Raw genomic sequence first — 26,654 nt, forward strand, 5'->3', positions numbered from 1 at the left:
CCTAACCTAACCATGTGCATTTATTGCCTAAAACACATACCAGAAAACATAATTAGCTACTGACTAAGTGATGATATCTGATGAGTTGGGATGAAAGTGTGTTAGTTTTGCTGCTACAGTCATACGTGGTCCAGTATAACAAGTAGGTTACGAAGGCTAACGTTGTCTAATCTTTAAAAATTTGGATAGAAATTGCTGTGCTACATTTTAGCATTTACTATGATGTCATGATTGCAACAATACTGTATATTACTATTCATAAGAAAAGAAACACACTCTGAATACTTATATTAACTAAAAATAAGTTAACTTCATATAAATATCACGGTGTAACAGCCACTTCACTGACTTCATGACTCCTACTTGGCTACTGCAACGCTACATTTTTAGCATTCAGTTTTTATCATTGCTACAGAACAAAGTGTTTCATTCGCAAAAACTGCAGTAACTTCAGAGGTTTTGCTGGTTAATGGTAGGATGTCGGCTCTACAAGTTGTTTTTTCCTCTGCAACCATCAAGTTTTTTCCCAAATGTTGTACAGATTTTTAGGAATTTTGCTATCTCAAATGGATTAAAAGATATAGCTGCCGTAAATGGGGATCATGCCCCAGACACTTCTAAGTTTGCGCTGAGCACAGCATGTTTACAACATCTTGCTCCATGCCTGAGAGCCTAATATATCTTGTTCCTCTGTGCTATATAGCATTGTTGTCCAAAAACTATTAAAACACAGCAATGAGCCACACTGTTGCCCTGGGTGACATGTTCCTTCGTTACCATGAGCACACACTATGGTTTATTTTGACTCAATCGCACATACATCACCAGCAGAGCTGAAAATAGTCTCCACACAAAGCACAAAATTATGGGCTCTGTCTAACAGCAGCCTCAGCACGCACCCAGCGCATTCTGAAATCTCACACTGTACAATCAGAGTGTGACACTTTTATTATGAAGTTTGTTTGGACAGATGCTATGGAACATAATTTCCTTCATGGGTGTTTAGGTCTTAATCATGCACTGGACATTAGACAAAGGTAGAACTAGAATTTCAGCATCATGGATGTATGCCTCTGTGAATCAGTAAAATTGCGCTGACAGTTTACATCCATGTTTGTGAAAACATGGATGTTTCACACACATCTTCCCCACTGCAGCACAGAAGATCTATATAATCAGTGCAGATTCAAGGTGGACACCAGAGATTAGTGTCACCAATACATCATCTGACCAAACGCCTGTCTGTTATGATGTTATGATGTTGAATATTGGCCAGAAAACATTATGATGTCACAGTGATGCTAACTTTTGTGTTTTTTTATATAAAATGTCAACACTGTTTTTTTTAGTATTTTCTTTTGAATGTAAATTTTGGATAGGTTTTGCTTGTTAGATGCATACAGTCTTTTTCAAAATAAAATTAAAACAATGTTAAAACACCTTGTATTTACAATCTTCTATTGGACATTTATGTATAATTTTGTTTAAATTGGTGTATAAATCCTTGACTTAAAAAAAACTTTTTATGGTCACAGTGGCCTTTGCTCACTAAATTCTAATCAGTTCCTCCTTGAGTCCAATTGGAAGTTTGTACCAAATTTGAGAAATTTCCCTCAAGACCTTCCTGAAATATTTCATTCACGAGAATGTGACAAGCATGAGGTCATGGTGACATTGACCTTTGACCACTACATTTTAAACATTTAATTCTTCTCGAGTTTAAGTGGTAGTATATGCCAAATTTTAAGAAAATTCCCTCAAATCATTCTTGAGATATTGCATTTGTGAGAATGAGACTGACAACGTCACTGTGACCTTGACCTTTGACTTTGGATCATCAAAATCTAGTCATCTCATAGTTGAGTCTAAGTGGACGTTTGTACCAAATTTGAAGAAATTTTCTCAAGGTGTTTTGGGGATATTGCTGTCATGAGTATAGGACATAAGGATTGATGGACAACCCAAAAACATCATGCTTTCAGCCACAGGTTATGAGGCTAAGTTATGATATAGATTAACTGCCAGAACAGTGTTTCTGCAGAACACAATGATGTCTCCCTGAAGTTGACCTTTGACCTTTTGAATATAAAATGTCATTGCTTATTAATTTCATCCTAGTAGACATTTGTGTGAAATGTTGTCACAGTTAACATATGAATTCTTGTATTATGGCCAAAACCATGTTTGGTAAGGTCACGGAGACCTTCAACCTTTGACCACCATATTCTAATCTTTTCATCTTTGACTCAAAATGGAAGTTTGTGCTAAATTTGACGAACTTCCCTCATGGTGTTCTTGAGATATTGCTCTCACAAGAATTAGACAAATGCAGTGTCACAGTGACATTGTCCTTGGACCACCACATTCAAATCAATTCATCATCAAATCTGAGTGAACATTTGTGCCAAATTTGAAGAAGTTCCCTCAAGGTGTTCTTTAGATACTGCATTCACAAGAACGAGAAACATTTTGACTTTTTACCTATGACCACCAAAATCTAATAAGTTCATCATTGACTCAGAGTGAATGTTTGTGGCCAATAATTGCTTGAATTAACTTGAATTCAGTTTATTTAAACATCTAACCTTAAAAGCCAGAGGTTCCAACAATGTTTAAGAAAGAAAAAGTTAAAATATTTAGACTATTCTGCAAACTATGATCATTTTCTTACCAATATAAAAATGTAGGGTCCTCCTCATTTTGTAGCTCTTGGCAGTTAGTCAGACAATTTCCTCCTGTTTGAGTAGGTCTTTTCATAAAATATGTTGACGAAAAAAAATTAATTAGAATAATACCACCCATATCCTTTAAAATCTCATCTTTTCCAAACCTGTTTACTTCTAAATGAAACAGCTCATTTTTTGTGTAACTGTTACACATCCTGCAGCTTTGTGATATGACATAATGTCATTAAGAGCAGCCGTCGTCTGGAATCATTCTTTTTTTCCCCCCTCTGTTCCAAAACAATTAAATACACAACACTGGGATCCAAATTAAATGTAATCCTTGGTCGTCCTTGCAAACAGGAGCTTACACAACACCCGGACGACAGTTTTTGGATCCAATTTCTGGTTTGAGAACAGAAGGTTCATTTAATTACATTACTCACCATGCATTCAGACTGACTATGAGCAAAACAAACAATTCCAGCCATTGACTTGTCATAATCTGATTCTGATTATCCAACTGATAACAGCCGCTAAATGATGCTATCTGAAGGGATATATTCATCTGTCAGTCGAAAGCACAGAATGCCTCTAATCTAGCAGTAGAGTACAGAGAGTATCTGATAAAATGCAATTTTAAACTATATTTGGGCTCTGATCTGGTGTGTCTAATCAGAAAAGTTGGATCGAGAAGACAAGTGTTCCCTCAGTCTTCGTCACTGTTGTGCCGTGTGTCCGTTCTCATGCTGTTAATAACGAATGTTCCTGGCTCATTAGTTGCTTTGTCTGAGGAGTGCGGCTTCCTCTCCATGTGTTCAAGCCGTATGAGCTCATTTGTTAAAGTCAGCAACTTCCTAACCGAATCTGTCACAGATTTACTGGATACATTTGCCATCAGTGCCATAATCCACTGGAATAGCTGCATTAATAATGTCATTACTCTCTAATCTCATTACTCTGAGTTTGTGTTGATCTTTTCTTTCAAATTGATTGAATATTCAGCTCAAACTAAATATAATTGAATGAGATATTTTCAGTATCTGCAGCAGACTTCCAAAAGCTTATTGCGCATATCATATCATATTAAAGCCACTTACCATGTCTACCTCTGATATGCTGTCCAAGCTCTCCACCTGAACATCCACTCCAACAGGGACAGCTGGACCTGCAGATAAACCATTAAACACAGAGTTTGTCTCAATGGGTTGGTTTTCATTACAGATTTGCACTAAAAAATATTTTTGAAATGTTGATAGTCATTCTCACAATTGTGAGATGACTGTGTTTCCATTGAGTGATGTCAGGCGACTTCTCCTCTGGCGATAACATTCATTATCAGGGATTTCTGGGAGGTGATAGTCCACGACTTCACAGAGGAATTGTGGATTCAAAACTTCCACATGATTCGCTCAACTTTTGAAGTCATTTGAGTTATGCGATGCAATAACACCTCTTGTAGCTCCTGCTGCATTATGCCCAAAAGAGCCAGTTCCTACCAACAAGCGCATAGCCGTAACATCATGTGACCTATAAAAGCCAAAAAAAGTGTTTCCATTGCAGTTTTGCGAAATAACATAAAAAAAATATTGATTGGTGTTTCCATTAGGCATACTATATATTTACCATTTGAATTTGAGCAGTTTAAGTGTTTTTGGAAACCCCCCTACTGTACTGCACAAATTGACTTTGTCAGGCCCATTCTCAATTCGTCTTGAAGTTATATCATGGTGCAGACTTTAAACCAAGATTTAAAGATTAAAACTATTCTAAGGTAAATAATTGTATGCCCTACTGTTATATGGAATGATACATGCTCTACTAATGTGGAATTATAGTTAATTAAGTTTATTTTTTGACTTCACATATAAAATCTACGCAGATCTAAAGAGATAAAAGTGGGTTCACCAACCTTATGTCCTGATAGAATGCTGCTAATCAGTAAAACCCCAGATGTCCAATGCCAGCCTTTTTAAACAGCCAAAGAAAGTTCACAGTGTACATTTCTGCAATCCACGGATATGTCACATTTGACTTATGGACTGCTCGTGCATCTTATGCTTTTGATAACTGTGTCTGCTATTTACATTACAACATGGTACTACAGTGATGTCTGCACAAGCACACAGTGGGATCATGCTGCACATCGTTATGTTTAGGTAACAAGAGCACATGGCAATCAACATCAGGACGTCAAAAAAAACACACATTCTGGCACAGATGGTAAGGATTAGGGGAAGGAGGAACATGGTAAGGTGTAGAAAAAAAACATCTTATTCAGATGGGTAGTGAGAACCGGACTCCAGCATGAATGTCTGGGGTTTGTTGGGCCCTTCCAACACCCCTTCCTACTGGCAAATGCACACTCTCGTGCTCCTTATATTTCACCATCCTGCCGCATTTCATTTGCACGCAACAGATGCCGTCTGGCTGTGTTCTCAAGTGACACGGCAGGTATCTTCTGGCTGTCAGTCAGCGTATGATAAAACCATGACTGGTTCTGTCCAGTTGCATTCTCAGCTGATGCTGTCCAGACGCGTTTCATGCGGGCACGAAAGGCAGCCTTTAGCTTTGTTATCTTACGCCGAAAGCACTGTCAATGCAGTGCTGTTTTATGAGTTAGGAATGAGAAAAAGCTGGAAAATCTGAGGGGCAGACTGCCATCAAAGTTACTGAGCACATTCATGTTCCCCAGACGATGAACCCTCTGACATATGTTATAATATGTTGTAACATGAGGGAGTGGACATGAACAGCCAACAAGTCTGCCGAGAGCAGTGGAAATAACAAGTGAACATGTCTGCCAAGTTGAAAATGTTTCAGTTTGAGCATGAAAACTGCGCTTATCAATAATCCTCAGGTTTATGACTCCACTTCATGAATGTATGGAGACAAGAGTGAAAGGTGAGAGAGTGGAGGAAAATAACACACGGAATTAGAGTTCATGGTGAGGTCTTAGATCACTCAGAGTCTGAACTGTCACATTAACACACACGCACGCACGCACGCACGCACGCACACACACACACACACACACACAAAGGTGCATACATCACTAACAAACTACAGCTAATGATGTTTAGAAGGTACTTTGGCAGTTTGAGGCAAAGAAAGACAGACTGCAAAAACACTTAAATTTGTAGTGTGGTGAAAACTTGTTTTGCGCTCTGTCTTTAAGTGAGAAAGTCTGAAGAGGGAGGAAGTAGGGACAGGTGAATGGGTCAATCTAACACAGGACTTTTCACCAAGTCATAGACCATAGTTGTGTCCTCCCATTTCAATCCAAACCATGATCTTTTCCTAAACACAGTCATGAAATTTTGGTGCCGACATTTGCTTTCACCGTGAACAAATAAGAATATTTTGAAGACACTATGTGATGAGTGGAAACTAAAATATCCCATACTGGTGCTACAGGGGTATCTAGTGCATCATAGTTTTAAGTGACAGGCCACTGATCAAGCTGCTGTATCTGATGAGCAGGGAAAGAAAACGTACTATTGGCTCACCAGCTCGTCTCTCACTGTCTGTCTACTGAGCAGGTGCTGAACAGGTAGTACACACTGGGGTTTAACAGCTTTTTTCTCTGCCTGCCACAGCTGATAAAGACACTATGAGAGTGGTGAGAGTGCACCATACAAGTAAAGGTACTGCTGGACAGCTAAACAATGAGCTGAAAGTCACTATACTTGCCATAATTCTCTATGCTGGCACCAGAGCGCCTGCAATGGACCACTATTTCCCCTTGGGTATCAATAAAGTATTTCTGATTCAGATTTCTGATAAAGCTCTGTGCCGACCTAAGCTGCAGACTCAGCTGGTATTCTCTGTAAGTTCATCACCAAAAGTGACCCCATCTCTGTTATCAAAATTTTCAGTGGTGGATTGTTTCATAATGATATTTGTCTCCGGTTAAGATTATTACGCAACCAAAATTAGATATGCAAACATGTTATTTTTATTTTATTAGAAATGCAATGTCAGTTATGCAGTCACTGTCATGATCTGTCATCAGTTCATATCCCGCTAAGCCATGTCCAATAATTCCAAATCATTCCATAAGAAAACTTGCATTAAACAGAACACAGTATTCTCATATTTGTTGTAGCTAATTGGGAGGATTATTTTTAAATTCCCAGTTTGGGATTTACAGTAATATGGAAGAGAATCCTGGTAGCCCTAGCATCAATAGCAACATAAAACACAGCCCTCTGTCATTTGTGTATTAGAGGGTACACAAACCTTTTTTTTTTTAATGCGTCACTGAGCAACTTTCATAGGAATAAATGTGGCCCTGAGGGAGACGTCCGTGGTCTCTGCATCGTCAGAGCAGTTGGGGCAATGACTGTAACAGAGTATAGTGGCACTTTCTACCATTGAAAATCACAAATAAAAGCTTGTAAACCAAAATTTTCATAACTAGACATGTTTCAGCTAGAATATGATCCTAAATCAGGGAGTACTTCAATTGAGATAACATGTTTCCCTGACATTAGCATGTGGCTACATCTAGCGGCGCACTTGCAGTGGGGGACGACCAGGCACAGCTTCACTTTTTCTCATCAGAAATCACCAGGAAAAGCTTCTAAACCAAAATCTTCCAGCAGAAATATTATCTGAAATCCAGGAGAAATGAACATCGGCAACAATTACATGTGTTCCAGTTGTTAGCATGTAGCAGTGTAGGCTTTGTCATGTAAACACAGTAGCAGCAGTATCGTGCCTGGAGCAGAGGACCGTGTAAAGAAATCTGTCATGAGTTGATGGTAACTTCTCATCTCAAAAGTAGAAAAAATGTTGTAAACAGAGTATTTAAAATGCTTTAAAGCTTGAAGTGCGTGCGTGAAATTAAAAAAATGGTTTAGGTATAACGCGTTCCAAATAAAATGTTTTATCACTTTGTGAAAGCTTTATTCATCCTTTTTGGTAAAGTTGCTTCACTCAGAACAATGCGGTTTAATTCCCACTGAAAAAAGTTGTCTTCGGTTTTTTGTGAATGATACATCTAGAGCTGTTAGCGTTAATCACGATGCGATTAAGGTCTGGAATTAATACGTTAATTTTTTAAAAGTGTGTCTTTAAAAGCCTCTACCAAGCTGAGTTTAAAGCTACAGTGATGATAAATGTACCATATAACAGAAGACCTGAGGAATCCAGCGGTACCAACTATGTGCTGCTGGCTTCTCAATAAGAGGGCTAAATAATGCTGGCAATGGAAAAACAGCATGCATATTTGAAAGGAGTCCCTTGACTTCTGACCTGAAGATATCTGAATGAAAATGGATTCTGTGGGTACCCATGAATCTCCCATTTTATTGCCATTTGATTCCTGATTAAGACAATCTGGCAAAAATTGCTTTACATTTTCAGTGCGGACTTAAAAACCTCTTTGTAAAGTAAAATAATGGAATTGAAAACATGTATGATTAAAATTGCAATTAATGGTGATTAACTATTGAAATTCTACAATTAATCGCGATTAAAGAAATGAATCGTTTGACAGCCCTTCATTTTTCATTTGCTCCTGTAATTTTATTGCAAAAAAAATCATTGCATCAAAAGCATTGCAACACGTGAGTCATTCTTTTTTAAGAAAAGCTACTGGGAAATCAGGTATTTTAGGCCACAACAATCCCCAAAAGATCCTGCAAAATCCTTTCCACGTTTAAGAAGCACTTGAACATTATGTATATGACAGAAAATGAGGAAAAGCATAATAATTTCCCTTTAAAGGCGCACTGACTGCTGTGTATAGTTAATCTGAGCAGCAGTGAGGGTGCCAGCCTTACGTAACAGGTGGCACAGCAAAGCCGCTACCTGGAAGGGGGGCGATCAGCTCGTGCCCAGCTCCAGCTGTCAGCAGTGTCCTCCCTACTCTTATTCACACCATATGGCACATATCACGTGCACGACTCAGCAGAGCCTGAGCTCCTGTTGACATGTTGCCTCAGTGGACGTAACACCAGACACCTAGTGAGGAAAAAAAAAAGCCCGGACCAGTGGTGCTGCATGGAGCAGCATGACTCTGCGATCTGGCCCCATCTCAGCTGTCTGCAGCTGGATCGCAGGAGGCCACAGCCAAAATCTGAGCTGAACTGTACTGCGAGGACACAGGGGCGGTATGAAAGGTCTGTCCAGAGGAGGGGTGGAGCTGTGTATGATCCTATGTGGCCGAATGTTCTCTGTGCTTCAATATCTGAAACACTGTCTCTAGACTGAGGCTGAGGAGGTCTGTGTGCGCTCAGGCGGCACAATCAGGCACAGATGAAATGTCCTGCGTGTGGTTTCGCCAGAAGATTTCCGTTTGCTATTTTGAGCTGACAGCATCAGCGAATTATTCCACGTCACTGATTATCAGATGAGACCCATGAATGCGTCATAGCGATGCTCCACATCATAATTCCTGTTGGCCCTTGTAGCCCTCAGTGGCACTTCTGTGTAGCCTGCTTTCAAATGGGGCATGAAGCAAGAGCGCGCTTACAAACATGAACACCACAACACTGAGTATCAACACCGCAGAGGAGCAAACGTTAAAAAAAAATTGGCTCAGTTTCTTTCAAAAACGTGATTAGAAGGCAATAAGCAACCAAAAACATAAATGACCCCCAAAAAAGCAAGAATTTAGTGGCAAAAGCGGAAGAAAATAACCTGACAATTAGCAAAAAAGAAAGAAAGAAAGAAAGAAAGAAAGAATAAAAAAGTTGAGTCAAAGATGTAAAACAAGACTGAAGAAGTGCTTAAAAGTTATAATAATTCTGTGACATAATTTTGAATATGTATATATTCAAATATAAGTGATGTTACTCTGGGTTTCAATGCATTGACAAAAAAATGGTAAATTGGTAAAATGTTAAAAAGGAAAGAAAAAGAAATTACCTGAAAATAGCCCTTAAAATGTTAAAATTAAACAAACCAAAAAATACAATCATTTTATATTATTATAAAAATTAGAAATATATTTTTTTGATATTTTTCCTAGTAATTTGACACCACCTCCCTATTGATTCTTTCTCTCCCTCCTTTGAGGATAGTTTAATATATTTATATATATATAGAAATAATTAATCATTTTCTTGTCAGCTTTAACTTTTTTTCAATTTGCAGTTTGCAAGACATTGCATGCTAAGTTGCTGATTGCCTGAGAAAATTTTCTTGGAAAAGTGCTTAAAAAAATTCTCCAACATAATTTTAAATATGTAATTTTGATAATCATAAATATTATTAGCTCCTTATCTTTTTTCTTTAACATTTCTCCCTATAGCTTCCTTAAATAATAACCAACTAGTTTCTTACAATTTATCATGCAGAAATGTTAATTTGCAAAGTAAATAGTAACTAAAGTTTTCAGATAAGAGTAGACGCATGAGGTGGCAGGAAAAGAAAATACTCAACTAAAGTACCTCAAATCTGTAATTAAGTACAGTACTGGGAGTAAATATACAGAGTTACATTCCATCACTGCTGTAAACAGCACAAGAACAGTGATGTCGCTCAAGGTTTCAAAGTGTTAAAATGCAGAGCAGCCTGTTTACGGGCACTGGCGGCACGCACAACAGGCATATTTATAGTTTCACGGTTTCCTGAGTGTTCCACTAAACCCCAACGGCTTCATTTAACACCACGTCCCCCTCTTTAAGATGGAATTATCGTCCAAGCATTGAGGCGAAAACAAAAGCACATAATCCATATGCATTCACAACATTGCATTAAAGCAAACATTTTATTAGCTACATGTGGGGATTTATCCAGCTACTGAATTTTTTATCAGGCTAATTATTTCAGTCGTTGTGTACATAGACTGTCATTTCTCCCCGTGGATGAAAATTCATAATATCTCTAATTAAGAAAGCAAGGGTACATAATTATAATTCATCTAAAAATACAGGATGTCAGTGTTGGGGAGGGACATTCATTTTGATGTGTACCAACAAATGTTCAGGCATAATAAAGTCTAAAACCTAAAATTAGGCAACAGGGGAATATTTTACTTGTGGAGGCAATTTTCTTGGTTATTAATCCTATTTTAACTGCATTTGTGATAATTTAATGAAAGTTTGAGTTTCTGAGCAGGAAATTAGCAAAAGAAAAACAAAGTACAAGAAATAAAGTGCCCCCCCCCCCCCCCGCAGGGTTGGATCCATCCATTAGACACCTCAGGTGAATTGAGCTGTGGGCATCCTGTGTGTTTCATGTGTTTGGGAAAAAACAAAAAAGACAATGAGCAATTGATCCATTAAATTGTAAGAAATTTGTAGCTTTAGAAAATGTAAATTTTCAGATTTTGAAAAAATATCATAATTTTAAAAGGGAAGGGAAAATATGTCTAGGGAAAAAAAGAACTTAATTATTTAAGGCACTTCTATTCAGATAATTTCTTAGTTGTTTTTTTTTTTTTTTTTTTTTAACCTTACCTGATCTTTTCTTTTTTTTGTGTGCAAATTTTCAGGTAATTGTCTTGTTTCTTTCTTCCAAACTTTCATTCATTTCTTCTTTCATTTCTTAGGGCCTTCTTCCCATGTTTATGAAAGAAATCAAGCCAATTTGTTCAGGTTTCAAAGGGTTAAAGCCACTGACAGGAGAGGTGAAAACAGGTGTTCTACTTGGGAATCTCAGAACATGACTTTCATTTGGATACCTCTCGACACACACCACCCACTCTAACACTGTTGCAGACCAAGTGCGTCTCCTCAAGGCAACAGCACTCCCTGATGGCAGTGGCCCCCCGCAGCAGGACAATATGTCCCACCCGAGGACCCAGGGGAGGCCCCAGGAATGTAACAAATTGCTCAAGATGTCAACCTTGCCTTCAATGTCCCCAGATCCCAGGCGAGCTTTCGCTGGACTTGCCAATACCCCATCACAACCCACAGGACTCAAAGGATCTGCTGCCAATGCCTGGTACGAGGCACCGCAGCTCTGAGCTGTTGAGCCATGGACACGGGACCTCCCGGGTACCGGAACGTCTCACAGATGCTCAATCAGATCAGGATCTGGGGGATTCGGAGGCTAGGGTGAAGCCTTGAGTTTTTTGTCACGTTCCTGGGATCATCCTTGAGCAGTTTTTATGGTGTGGCATTGCACACTCTCCTGAGGTGGTGTAATTCATTCACACACACACACACACACACACACACACACACACACACACACCAATACTACAGTATCTGCATGTGTATGCATAGCCAGTTCCATTCCGAAATTCCTGAACTATGTCCGCTCTGTCACTGCTTCCAGCATACGAGCGTGACGCCAAAAGCCACCTTCGGCTGGACGGCGTCAGATGATGAGAACGCGCTCAGACAGAACAGGTGCCGTTGTTATTGTATGCTGGCGGGCAGCTGCAAGGCACCAGGCACGTCCACATGCAATGCGCACAGGCAGCATCATGTGAGAATACATCTGGACAGAATCAATTGCATGTGCATGAAACGCTGAAGTACAGCCTCAGCTAATAACGCTGCTGGTAACCATGCTGCCAGTAACCACGCTGCCAGTAACCACGTTCCCATGTAGCTGTGTGTCTCTGTTTTTTTTTTTCTACACCAAATGTTTCTTTTGCGTAAACCTAACTGCCTGTGACTTTGTTGCCTAACCATCATGACAGTCCATTATGTGAACAAAAGGACCGTGCGACTTTCTGCCCGCTGTGACGTCACGGTAACGGCCTGCGTCATCCCACCATGACGTCATCTTACCATGTGCCTTTGTTGACATCATCATAACGGCATCCCCGCAGCATACACAGCTGATGCAGACGGATACCTAAAGCGGCATGAGAAGACGCGGAAGGTCCTGAAAGAGCGTTACCACGTGACGAGTTTGGAGTGAGACGTGTTGGTATGCATGTGTTGTAATCTCATTATTAATTTTATAGCATATTTCATGTAGGACAAAAAAAAAAAAAACCGCACAGTGAACATGAGGCTTTCAGGACCTGGACCTCAACAGACCCTTGATCATCTTGAGGTCCAATGCTGCTGCAGATACTCTGGTTTTGGATTTATGTGTATAATTTTTTAAATTTATAAGTATTGCAGAATGCTGGTGCAGTTTGGGCGAATAAAAGCTCCTCGGAGGGAGCCTTGGAGTGTGTAAGGTGCTGTCCTTGAAAGCTGCGTACCCGGTTTGTATCTGGCTGGAAACCTTTGTTGCTTAATTTCCTGTCATCTCTATGGCCACTATCGAATAAAGGCATCAAATGCCCTAAAAGTATTATTTGAAAAACTACTGCAGCCTAAAGCAATAGATCAGTATTTTGGACGTAGTGCTTATATGCCTCATATTAGAGGGTCGATATCAGTCTCACGTCTGTATGTTAAGTACAGAACTCATAAATCTCACAGACAGATATCTCTGAACCTGGACACATAAAACCCAAATCTATCTGCATGGGTACATTCCACTACAGGAAGTGAGAAAATGGCTTTCTGTAATTACTCTCCTATCGACTATATAACGCACCACATTAACTGTCCGAGCTGGAAATGTATGCTTTATGTAGTGTGCTCAAAAAATACTGCACACTGGAAGTCTTCAGCTACCGGTTCTGCACAGAAAAGTGTGTTCAGCTCCTCCGTAAATTTGAGGTTTGGCAGTTCTACAGCCCACCAAGACAAAGATCGATTGACAGTGTCGTGCACAGCTTCAAAAATAATTGGCTCACCATATTTCTGATCTGTACCACATCCACACTCAGTGGAAAGGTTTGAGAATTTTAAAGGAGTCCTCACAGCCTACAGACCCCCACTCAGTCTACTACTCTCAGGTACAAGACCCGAACATCTCACTTCCAAAACAGCACCTATCCTGAAGCTGTCGGCATCCTAAATGCTTCACTGGTTGTATAAATTCGCACATTTTAACTTGTCAGTTTGAAGCATGAGTCTCATGAGGCGGGTATCCATTACAAGTAATATTTTCAAAATGTTGATAAAACACAATTGCCAGATGACTTTGTTTCCATTGAATAATGTTATGTAACCTGTAACAATGTAACTTGACAGCTAATAAACTGATAAAAAACACACCCACATTCGGTGGATAACAAGCAACTGGAAATACAGCTGTGTCACTAAAAAAAACCCCACATCTGAAAAACAGCCAGAGGTAGCTAAAAAACACCCTTGTTTGGTGGATAAAAAGCTGCTAAAAACAGCCATGGGGTGTTAAAAAAACACCCACATTGGGGGCCTGACAGTTGCTGGAAAAATGGTGGCAGGTTGCTAAAAAATATTTATGTTTTAGTGGCTAATAACCTGCTCAAAAATAAACACAGGTCACTAAAAATCACCCACATTTGGTGAGTAAAACTGCTGGAAAAACAGCCATGGGTTACTAGAGAACACACACGTGAGGACTCAAAAACAACAAGAAAATTGGGTGACTGGTCACTTAAAACCACATGTTTAGAGGCAAAAAAGCTGCAGGAAATGCAGTGAGGCTTTGCTAAAAAAAACACCTAAGTTGGGGGCCTAAAAGTTGCTGGAAAACAGTGACAGGTTGCTAATGTTTGGCGGCTAATAAGCTGCTAAAAAACTCCCAGGTTTTGCAAATAAAAAGCTGCTGGAGAAAAGGTCATGGGTTGATAGAGAAAACCCACATTTGGGACTAAAAAGCCACATGAAAAATGGGTGTGTGGTCACTAAAAACCAACCATTTTTACAGGCTAAAAAGCCGCTGGAAATACAGTGAGTGTTCGCTAAAAAACACCTTTATTTGGCATCTAAAAAGCCAAGGAAAACAAAGCAATGACTCACTACTAAACAGCCAGTTTTGTTGTTTGTTGGTCTCTAACTGTGGTCTGCAGCTTGGCAGGCGTCTCACCTCGATGTCACATCATCCATCATCCCCTCCAACCCCGATGACAAAGTCAGCTCATACACTATGCCACTTCAGAAACACTAATATGAAACATTTAATGCAACGTTTTCTTCTGGTGACAGAGCTGCTTTATCACTTACTGATTGAGCTTTGTATGAGGAAAAACTTATTTCCTAATTTTTCCTTTTTCAAAAGATGATATAGGCTAGCTATAAGGTTTTCTGGATACATAACCTGTCTATCATCCTCCTCAGACACAACACTGCTGATCCTGAAACATAAATCCAGCTTGTAAAGCTTTTACAGACAGTCAGACACCTCAGCTCACAGCTTCACTTTGCAGGAGCCTCATTTGTTGATTCACTCAGTGACGTAATGTAATTTCTACAGATGTGTCTAGACTAGAGGGAGAAAAAAAACAGCCTATATCCATTCCACCTAATGATGCTGGACTGCTCCTCTTTTCATGGATTAGCAGCTGTAAATCCACTGTTGGTTTACCCTGGCTAGATTAGACGGCATTAGACACGATGCTGCTGAGGCTGGAGAGAGATCCAAGAGAGAGGATGCATCTGGTGGTGGAGGGCTTCCTCAGAACGGGTGAAATGAGGGGAAAACGCCCTCTTTCTTTAATGCAGATGTGACTAATGCATGACAGATCTATCCATCCCATCAACCCGAGGCAGACAGGAAGGAGGAGCTCCATAAATAGATGTACCTAGAAAATCACAACTTGATGCGATGACAAATGTTCCATTCTAACAAACGTCTTCGTCCCCTCCGCTCCTTGCGTGGCTTTGATTTGTGGAGACGCAGCAGGGGAGCGCCCAATGGGAGCGGAGCAGGTGCTCTAATTGGGAAAACACAAACCGTATCCACATTCACGGCTCCACCTGCGCACCATTGATGAAACGAACGTTTCCTGCCGCCGCTCTCTGAGGCACTTTAAACCTGGATCCACATCAGTTTTCTTGTGCTGCCTTCAGATGCCTTTTACAAGCGTTTTAACCCTTTGAACATTGAGCAAATTTAATTTCATTCAAAGACATGGGGAAAAAGGCAATGACCAACTTGGAAAGAAATGTTTCACAAGTTGCAGGAAATCAGTAGATTTAGATTTTTTTTTTTTTTTTAAGTTAGGGAAAAACGACTAGGGAAAAAAAAGCTAGGGTAAACTATATTTAAGATTATCATTATTACATATTTAAAATTATATTGCAGAATCTTATTCACCTTTTTCTCCTCTTTTTCTTCTTTTGTTTGTTCTATTTATTTATTTATTTTGCTAATTTTCAGGTCATTTTCTTCTACTTTTTATTGATGTTTTTGCTAATTTTTGGGTTATTAATTTTTTGCTGCTTATTGCCTTCTTTCCATGATTTTGAAAGAAATCAAAGCAATTTTTTTCTCAGGTTTTTTAAATGGTAGAAGGCAATCAGCAACTTGGCATGAAATGTCATGTAAATTGCAAAAAAAAAAAATTGTTGCAAAAGGCAACAAGAAAATGACCTTTAAAAAAGAGTGACATTCGAGAATTATCAAATTACCAGGAAAAATATACAAGACAATATTTATAGTCATTGCAATTATACATTTAAAATTAGTTTATGTAAATAAATATATTTGATTCATGATATGTACCTTCCAGCACTTTTTCGGGTGATTTCCTGTTTTTTATTTGTTTATTTATTTTTTGTTTGATAATTTCAGGTAATTGTCGTGTAACTTTTTTACCATTATTTCCACACATTTTTTGGTAGTTTCATGCTTTTGCTCAGGTTTCAGAAGGTTTTTAATGACAATTCTGGACATGTTTAAAGGGTTCAAGGTTAACCCCTTGAAACCTGGAGTGACATCAGTTTTCTTGTGCTGCTTTTAGATGCCTTTCACAAGCAATTTGAGCCGTAAAATCCTTACAAATTCGTTTGATTTCCTTTCAAAATAGGAGGCGAAAAGACAAGAAATGTCCCAAAAACATGGCAAGAAATTAGTAAAACCTGACCAGAAAATTACCTAAAAATTAAAAAAGAGAGAATGTTATTGAAAAGCTATCAAAAAAGAAAAAAATGTCTTGAAAACTATATTTATAATAAATGCATATTTTCAACATTATTATAAAATATATTTTATGTCAGTTTTCTGTTTTTAATTTCTAATTTTAATTTTTAACTTTTTTTCTTATTTTCAGGTAATGTTCTCGTAACTTTTTTTTTTTGCTTTTTTCTGCTTATTTTTGGGACATGTGTGAAGTTGCTTGTTGCCCATGTTTCTGAGAGAAATCAAGCCAGTTTTCTCATGTTTCAAAGGGTTAAAGAAGCAGAAGAATCTCAACCAAACAATCATCATTTCTCTCTTCGGTATCTGTTTTCGGGGATATGGCATCACAACAAAGCCGTTTATTGTGTACATTTGGGCGATGAAACACTCCGCAGTCAGGATTAGTCTGATCGCGACTCAGGAATTTTCTCCCATCCCTGTGCTGACATCCCCATTGGCACATTACGGCGCCGCTCTCGATACCGTTCCCCCAGCAAAAACAGGAAGCGTCCGTGTAAGAGGCTTTCATTAGTAACACTGCAGTCGCTCCTTTTGAAGCCAGGAGGAACCACAGCAGCTGCTGCACACACACTTTCTCCTCAGCCAAATGAGCGCGCTGCAGTCTCACAGGCAGCAGCGGGGCGCTTGCACAAGTCGGCTTTTGATGATGTTTGAATAAGACGATCACATTCTTCTTCTTCTTCTTGTGCCGCCGCCGCTGCTGCAGAGGCTGCCTACGCCGGCAAACAAAAGCTGACAGACGCGGGACACAAAAAAAGGGGTCCTCAGTGGGATCCACGCTTCCATCTGTAGCTGCAACTGTGGTCCCAGAGGAGCATGAAATTCACTGTGGGACGTTTCATTTAGCTCGCCACCTCCTCCTGAGCTTAAACAGGAGCCGTTTCTGCCAAATACCAGAGAATGGGACTCTTTAGTTCAGCAAATCAGCGTCTTATTTTTAATTGCCTCCCAAATCCCAGCAGCAGCACCGTTGTCCTGACATTGGACGTGTAAGACAAGGACACACACACACACACATGATTTTGTTCTGACTGATCAGTGTCAGAGCTCGTAGAAACAAGCAGTCAAAGGTGACACAGATGGCCTCAGAGAGGATTTTTCCAGGTTTTTCGACAACATGACCCTCCGCTCAGCTCTGTGTCACAATGTATTTACAGTGTTTGAAGGTTTTTCTTTCTGTTTTCCTTGCCTCGAGGCTGTGAGCTCTGCATCTCGCCTATTTCTGTCCTCTTTAGCTTTGGCAGCGGAATGGAAGAGAGGAAGTGAGGAAAAATAAACCTGCTGCTGCTTTCTCAGTCAGCGTGGCATCAGCATTCACTTCACACTCAGGTGAACCCAATCTAATCCTGTTGCTGTGTGGCATCGCTCACACAACAACAAATAACTCTGACACTGTCACTGACATGATCAGCCAGACGTGAGAGGAGCTTACCTGCGAAGGCGGGCCTCATGGTGAAGTCATGCTCGTCGATGCGCAGGAGGTGACTGGTTTTTACTTTTCGGGTTTTGGTTCCATCCGCAACCTTCTTGGACAGAGGACTGAGGACAAGAGGACAGAAAGGAGAGGTTCTGTTAGAGTTTGGTCGCTTTTTTTTTTTTAAATCAAATGTCACTCAAGCAGGAGGAAATAGTGTTAGTGGGATCGACTTGATGCGTTAATGGTAGTGACCAAACGTGTCGCCCAATGCAACAGTGTGGCTCACTGATGTATCTTTAAGTAGCCCAGTCACAAGAATAAATTTTTGGCATTGTATGTGTTTTTTAATAACCGTTTGAGACATGTCAAGCCATGTTTGTAGCGACATAAGTGGGCGTTTTTAATGGAAGTTCAGAATATGTCCATCTGTGAACATTAGGGTTCAACATGTTGTATTAAGTGTATTTATAGCGTTTTCTTCCAGCTGACAATCCCTATTACTAACTTACTGACAGTGATAGAGCGATGCTTCTCAGAAAAGTAGTTTAAGGAGATTTGTAACTGAATTCAAGTACACTCTCATAACATAAGCTGCTCCCAACCAGGTTAAGTTTGACCCATCAGTTTCCATGGTGATCTAGCCAGGTTAAAGAGATCCAGCTTTGTAATACAGGGAACCATGACTTTAGACTAACCTTGCTTCGTAATGCACCCCTCAGGTGTTTTTAAACGACAAAAACGTGTGTATATGAACAACAGTTCAGGACACGTCTAACTGTGTTTGTAACAACAACAGCGGGTCTTAATGACAAGGACATGCTCATCAGGTGTTATCTCCGGCTGTGTTTGTAGCAACAAAAGTGGGTGTTTGTAGAGACAAAAACATGCGTTTTTTTTAAAACACTAAAACTTGTGAATTAACAATTCAAGCAAGTCCAGCCATGTTTGTGGCTACAAAAGCATTTCTTTTTGCGAATTACAGTTCAACACTTTTAGCTGTTTTTGCAGTGAGAAAAGCAGATATTTTAAACAGATGTTCAGAAAATGTCCAACCACAAAAACAGGTGTTCTTAAGTGACAAAAATGTGTGTTTCCGATATGCTTAGCCATGTTTGTAATGACAAAAGATATTTTCAATGACAGGGATATGCTCATCGCGTGTTTGTAGTGACAAAAGTGCATGTTTCAAGCTACAAAATGGGTGTTTTTAAATGACAGTTCGGGACATGTCAAACCATGTTTGTACTGACAAAAGCAGATAATTTTGACAGCAGTTGGATATTCCAAACTGTCCTTAAAAACACCTGCTTTGGTTGCAAATATGTCTAGACATACTCTCCAGACATATTTATAGCTATAAAAGCAGGTATTCTTACCAACGTTTCATGAAATCACAGTTTGGGACATGTCCAGCCATATTTGTAGTCACAAAAGTGGGTGTATTTTTTTTAACAGTTCAGGAAATGTCAAGCCATGTTTGATGCAACAAAAGTGAGAATTTTTAACAACAGTCTGGGACATTTTTAACTGTGTTTGTAGTGACAAAACTAAGTATTTTTTGACAAAAATTAAAGATATGTCCAGCAGTGTTTGTAGGAACAAAAGCTAGTGTTTCTTAATAACAATTTGAGATGTATCCAGCTGTTTTTGTAGTGACAAAAGCAGGTGTTTTTTTTTTCAAATGACAGCTTGGGACATGTTAAATTGTGTTTGTAGTGACAAACGCAGTTGATTTTTAACATAAGTTCAAGATATATCCAAAAAAAGCAGGTGTTTATTTCTAACGACAGTTTGGAACATGTTTGGCTATATTTGTTGCAAAAAATAAAGGATATTTTGTATGACAGTAAGAGACATGTCTAACTGTGTTAGTAGCAACAAAAGCAGATATTTTTATACTAAAGTTAGGAATATGTCAAGAAATATGTAGCGTCAAATGCAGGTCTTTTTTAGCAACAGTTTGGATATGCAGAACTGTGTGTGTAGCGATAGAAAAATAGGTATTTAAGGCCAAAACTGGATCTTTTTCTGATTCTATCCAACGCATTATTATCTACAGCACTGTCTCAACATAAAATTGAAAAGTTTTAACATATCTGCTACATATGAAATGTACAAACCTAACATATCTGTAATATGCAGAAATGCACAACATTTATTGTGGTAATTGGGTTAATTTAATAATGTTTGGGAAACAATAGAGCTCTACGGCACAGAGGATCAGGCTTTGGCAGTGGGATGCATTCATTGTGTGTTTTGCTCTGCACAAGAGATTTGATGACAATAGGAACCACACGATATCAGCAAGCTTATTTGTTATACTTTTCACATTTATACAGCTCTCCATGGCCAAAATGGGGACCTTCATTACAAATGTGAAGCCCTCTGATGTATTTTTTTTCTTTCTTTTTTTTGTTGCTATTTTAATTGTGGTTGATAGTTGTTCTGCAAATTTGCATTGAGCAAAGTTCATTTTAAACCAACTGGTTCTGCAGTAAAAAATAAGATATGGCTCAGATTTATGGCGCCCCACATGCTTGGACTGATCCTGAGTCACAAATTGGGCTGAATTGTCTCTGCTGGAGGGCTGGAACAATTAGTTGATTAACCAATGAACAGATAATTAGCAACAACTGTGACTTCTTTGATTAAACTCATTTTCTAGGAGAAACACTCTCTTCTCCTTACAGGGGTTTTTGCTGGATTATGAGTATCCTTTGAAAAAAAAATTAAATATCTTTGGACTATTGCTAGGACAAAATGGAATTTGAAGAGATCGTCGGGTTTTGTGAGGGTTTAAGCCCCAAGACCAAATTTTAGACAAAAGGAAAAAAGACAAAGATCAACCACTCATTAACCAATTTGCAGTCCTTTTTTTTTTTTTTTTTGAAAAATGGAATCAATGGCTGCAGTTGCCAGGACATACATATCATCAATGTTTTGCCAGAAGTCTAAATTCCTGCATGTTTGGTTTGGCTACATGAGAACAAGAGTGTAGCTGCAGCTGAGAGATGTGTGATCCTGTTTGAAAATGACAAAAGTGTGACAGTCAGGGTAAAAAACACACCAGCCAGACAACAGGCTTAAAGAGAATAGCCTGAAATCCCTCCACGTTTCACTCTCTCTCTATTTGGAGCCTCTCAGGGCAATCACCTGAAATAGCCTAACATGCAAAACACTGTATCCGGAGGGGAGGATTTTCTTTGCTGCTGCGAATAAAACGCACAAGTTTTTACGCGCAGTGAAGGACGGTGAGCTGATGCGCTCCAGCTGCTTTTTACTCCCCGTTTGACCAAAAAAATAAACCACATAATGGAAGTGTGAGCGCGGTGTGACGGCTAGTGTTACTTAGTACAACCTCACTGGAGAATATTTTAGGTTGAAATTAATATGAGCGGGTTTGCACCACGCGCAGACTGCATGTAAAATGCTCTGGGTGTTCTTAGATATGACGGAGAGGAAATCCGCAAAGCTGCTGCCTCACCTAAAATCTTCACTGGCTGCTGTCAAATACGTACATGATAGAAAAAGTATGACATATACACGTTTAAGCGTTATTGGTGTGGTGCGCAGGGTTGTGCGTAAATGCGAGTTTTTTTTCAGGCACAATGGAGAAAGCGCGTTTGTTTTCGCGCTCTCCTGTCTGATATCTATCCTATGATGTTCTCTTGAGGTCAAAGTTCACATCAAAATAAAAAATACAAAGAAAGCTCTTTAGGACTCACCTGCCTGGCTTGTGCGCCTCCGCCGGCGCGGACCACCGCTTTTTTCTACTTTTGTGCTTCCTGCACTCCCCGAGCAGGACCAGACACAAGAGTAAAAAGAGAAACCTGGCGTAACACGGCATGCTGAGTTTAAAAGTCCCACAGCGAGTCAGTGAGTGGCGCCTCGGGTTCGCGTGCAAGACGCTCTGTGCACGGTACCATCTTCCTGTCAGAGGCAGGGGGAGAGAGGAGAAAGAGGAGTGTGAGAGAGAGTCGAGGGACTGTGGCGAACAAGTGCGCCGGCTGCTTTGCAAAAGAGAGAGAAACGGGATGGTGAAGTCTGATAAGCGCTCTGATTGGTCTCCAGCCTCCAGAGGGGCTTTTTCTGGCTCAGGAGCGCGCAGCATCAGCACCACATGCAGCGCGCTGCAAAAAAAAGAAAAAAAGACAACAAAACAACATGTCCCCCCTGACGACAAGTCGGTTGGAGGCAGAGACACCGCTGGGAGGAGGCAGGGAAACAAGAAAGAGAAAGGAGTATGATGCCACATATTCACATATTTCTGCTGCAACTTTGCTTAGTTTTTTTTTTTTAATTAATAGGACCGAATATTGACAAAAAAGTGCATTTGCTATTAAAAAAGCATCACTTGATTTGTTATTATTGACAAAGAAAATGCCTGAGAAAGTGGAAAAAGTGAAATTATTTGGTCTCACTTTGAATTCCTCTCATTTCTTTAAGATTTGAACTCTAAAAACTTGACTTGATCTTACTTAAAATAATCTTGGAAACAGATTGCCTCACAAAAGAAAAGAAAATCATTAGTAATCTTAATTGATGTCTATTTGTTAAGTTTAGCTAAAATGTAGCCATATTTACTCAACTTTGTGAAGTTGCTTAAAAATGACAAGTTTAATTAGATCAATCTTTCTAAGTCTAAGCAACTCAGATGAACCAAGTTTACTGAGCTATATATGTATTCTGCTGGTTGCAGACTAGTCTAAACATGTTTAGAAAACAGAACTTGCAAATCTAACTTCATTGGCAAAATCCTCTTTGTGATGATCAAGTAAAGTCAGACTAACTTAGTGGAGTAGTTAACACTTACAAAGAACAAAGTAATTTCACTTGTCATTTTTAAGTTGCAACATCACAAAATTAAATTACGTTTACTTAAAATTAAGTCATATTCAATTAATTTTGTAAAGTTGGTGCAACCTAATAATAACAAGCGAAATCACCTTATTCTTTCCAAGTGTAAGCAACTTTAGTAAACCAAGTTAGTCTGACTTAACTTGGTGATTACAAGGAGGATTTTGGCAATGATAAAGTTAGGAAATCTGCGAGGTCTGTTCCGATAACATGTTTAAGAAAATACAATATGACTGCGACCAGCAGAATACAGATAGCACAATAAACTTGATTAACTAAGTTGCTAAAACTTAAAAAGAATGCTTTGATTACACTTGTCAATTTTTACTTACAACAACTTCAGAAAATTGATTATTGATTATCATTTTTAAGTTGACTTAACAATTACATATAAGATAAACATAACTTAGGACTGAGATATATTTCCTTAACTTTTTCAAAACAAAAGGTCTCCTTGATCTTTTAAAATCAAATCAACTAAAAAAATTTACTGAGCATCTGATGAAGTTTACCTAAAATTAATATATATTTACTTAATTTTGTAAAGTTGTTGCAATCTAAAAGTGACAATTGGAATTACCTTGTTCTGATAGTGTTAGCAACTTCAGCAACGCAAATAAGTCTAACTTAACTTGATCATCACAAAGAGGGATTTGCCAACTATAAAGCTAGGAGATCTGTGAGTTCTATTTTGTTAACATAAGAAAATACAAATGTGATTGACTAGTTTGCATCCAGCAGAATACAGATATATAGCAAAGTAAACTTGGTTTACTGAAGTTGCTAAAACTTAAAAGATCGATTTAATTAAACATGTTATTTTTAAGTTGAAACAACTCCACACATTTGAGTAAATTTAACTAAATTTTAAATACTCTTAAGATTATAAATTGCAACAACTTCACAAAATTAGGTACATTTATCTTAATTTTAATTTAACTTGATTAGATTTTAAGTTACCAATAAATTAAGACAAATTATTACATTTACTTACATTTTTCAAGGCAATCTGTTTCCTAGATTTTTTATTTATTTATTTATTTTTATTTTAAGTAAAATCAACTTGTCAGATTTTACAGTGTGGCAGCATGATGCCACATGTTCCTGATGCAGCTTTGCTTGTTATTCACCAATATGAAAGCATCTAGAATAGTTTTTAAAACATACTTTCCTATTAAAAGACATTGTCTTAAAAAGTGGAAAAAGTGAAATTATTTACTCTCACTTTCAATTTCTCCAATTTGTTGAGGATTTGAACCCTCCATAGAGGCTGTGGGGTTTGCTCTGGTGATGTTTTTTGCAGCGTAGGACAGAGTAAAGGCATCCTCTTAAAGTGACGTAAGCCTTGGATGTCCACATCTGTCCTGCTCTCAGGGCTTCTCTTCTCTCCAAACGCCTGCAGCCTGCAGAGAAAAGTTTGCAGCATTAGTAACCAGCGGAAATGCAATATCTCACCCGATTGGGCCGCATTTCCAACATCCCCCTCACTTTACTTAGGATTAATATTTTTTTATATAAGGGTTTCCTACAAAATTTGCCAAATCCACTTTCCTCTGTGTGATGGCGGAGGACAAAGTCTGCCTGCAGCTGTGGACTGCAGTGTTTCACTTGACAGCCCACAGTTAGCAGAGAACAGAGATCAGCATCTTTTCAACATCTTTTGTAAAACAGATAATGATTTCTGATTGTTTTGGTCGTGACCTTTGCCCTCCGTTATCGAATCACAGAGCCTGTGGTGTCAGCTCTTGTCTCCTCACATGAGCTCTCCGCTCTGCTCTCTGTGGACGCCAAGGAACGCTCTGTTCCCACACTTCAAGTGTTTTTGATCTCAGGAGATTAAAAAGTATTATCCAGACATAACCATGTTTTCTATAGACGACTGTGTCCAGCCAGATGAATGTCCAGTATTCAATGACTGATGACTTTCAGCAAAATGAAAATATTTCACTCTTTCATAAAGGGCTTCTGCATCAATCGTCAGGATGTGCACAGACAAAATGATATAATTTCAGAGCGTTTCTTTAGCTTCAGCTTTGCTTCTCTGTTTGAACTTCAAACACTTTAAAATTCCTTTTAAACAATATAGAAAAAATTGACTTAATTTTTATTAGTAATCAACTTAAAAATATGTGTTCATAATTATGGTAACAGTACATAACACTTTGAAATTCCTTTAAAATAATGTGAAAAACTTAAACTAAAACTTAAAAATGTGTGTTTATGAATATGGTAATTAAATACTTAATTAATATAATTATGAAGACTTGTTTTTAAGTTAATAAGGCATATAGGTTAATTTGTTCCAACTAAGTTTTCCACATTATCTAAAAGAAATTCTAATGAACATAATTACCTTATTTCTGAACTCACATTTTAAGTTAATTTCTCATAAAAATAGAATTGTTCCAACATTTTTTATTTTATTATTTTTTTTACATTATTTAAAAGGAATTTTAAAGTACTGAACACAGTTTAATTTCACTGTAAAATCTGAAGCTGATTTTGTTTTAAAAAATCCAGGAAACCTAATACTTTGAAAAATGTAACAGAATATAACTATTCATCTTAAATTATGCTAACTTTACATCTAATTGTGGAGTTTATTTAAAACATATTAACATTTACTTGATTTTGTGAAGTTGTTTCAACTTAAAATTGACAAGTCTAATTAAATCAATCTTTTTAAGTTTAAGCAACTTCAGTTAACCAGGTTTACTATGCTATACATCTGTATTGTGCTGGCTGTACACTAGTTAAATCATATTTTTATTTTCTTAAACATATTAACAAAACAGAACTCACAGATCAACTGACTTCATGATTAGCTAAATCCTCTGCCATGATCGAGTTAACACAGACTAACTTGCTTTACTGAAGTTGCTAACACTTAGAAAGAACAGGATAATTTCACTTGTCATTTTTAGATTGCAACAACTTCACAAAATTAAGTAAATATATAGCTAAATTTTGAGTAAACTTAATTAGATACACTGTAAATTTTACACATTTGTTTTACTGTTAAAATATTTTGTTTTAACAAAAGGTAAAACAATAACTATTATTGTGTTTACTTTATATGTAATTGATAAGTCTACTTAAAATTGAGTCATACAAGATTGTATGAGGTTGTTGCAACTTAATAATAACAAGTTTAATTAAATCAACATTGGTTGACTAGTTTGCAACCAGCAGCTGACATATAGCACCGTAAACTTCACAAAATAAAGTTCATCCAGGAAAATTTTGAGTAAACCTAACACTTTCATATGAAGAAAACATGAAATAAGATTTCTAGTTATATTAACTGTCCCTTTTTAAGGAAATGGGTTTAAGATTATTTTAAGTAAAATCAACTCATCAGATTTTACCATGTCATAGATAAATACATGTAAATATGTGCAGGGCTCCCAGGGTGATAAAAAACCCAGAAAAATCATGGGTTTAGTCAAAATCATTGAGTGTTTTGGAAAAGTCATTTAATTTTCTTGTGTATAATGAAATTATAACAGTAATCTTCTAAAGATAACCTTCCAGTAAATGTAACATAACTGAAAAATAATTTTCTCTAGCAGACAACATAATGGATTACCATCACCTACGTTTTCTCATCTCTCCCTTTCTGCATGCCTGCCAGCTGAAACTATGGAGGGGGGGGGGAAGAGAAAGAAAAGAAATCAGATTTGTATCTGATATTTTGAAACAGCAAGGGGTGCAAGAAAATAAGTTAAAATAAAAATGATGGGTCCTTGGAGAAGTTTGCCTGCAACAAGTGATAAATCTTGGAAAAGTTAAAAAATTTTGTCCATGAAAATGTGCGGGGACACCTGTATATGTGATAT

At 38.2% G+C, this 26,654-nt stretch overlaps 1 protein-coding gene across 5 annotated transcripts in view; it reads right to left on the bottom strand.

The window, feature by feature from the left end:
* The window catches only part of LOC121955679 (gamma-aminobutyric acid receptor subunit rho-2-like), a 47,299-nt gene that overhangs the window by 14,997 nt on the left and 5,648 nt on the right, over positions 1 to 26,654 (bottom strand). For 2 of the 5 annotated variants that reach the window (XM_042503729.1, XM_042503732.1), the window contains 5 exons: positions 26,415 to 26,455; positions 24,035 to 24,218; positions 21,684 to 21,888; positions 17,974 to 18,080; positions 3,764 to 3,831 (listed from right to left, as the gene is read on the bottom strand). In XM_042503729.1, the coding sequence (XP_042359663.1) occupies positions 3,764 to 3,831; positions 17,974 to 18,080; positions 21,684 to 21,888; positions 24,035 to 24,080 (426 nt within the window). In that variant the 5' untranslated portion in view covers positions 24,081 to 24,218; positions 26,415 to 26,455. The remainder of the gene's footprint in view (positions 1 to 3,763; positions 3,832 to 17,973; positions 18,081 to 21,683; positions 21,889 to 24,034; positions 24,219 to 26,414; positions 26,456 to 26,654) is intronic. The other 3 variants (XM_042503731.1, XM_042503730.1, XM_042503733.1) reach the window with 2 other exon arrangements.

The sequence above is a fragment of the Plectropomus leopardus genome, chromosome 16 (assembly GCF_008729295.1).
Source record: "Plectropomus leopardus isolate mb chromosome 16, YSFRI_Pleo_2.0, whole genome shotgun sequence".
Taxonomy (NCBI): Eukaryota; Metazoa; Chordata; class Actinopteri; order Perciformes; family Serranidae; genus Plectropomus; species Plectropomus leopardus.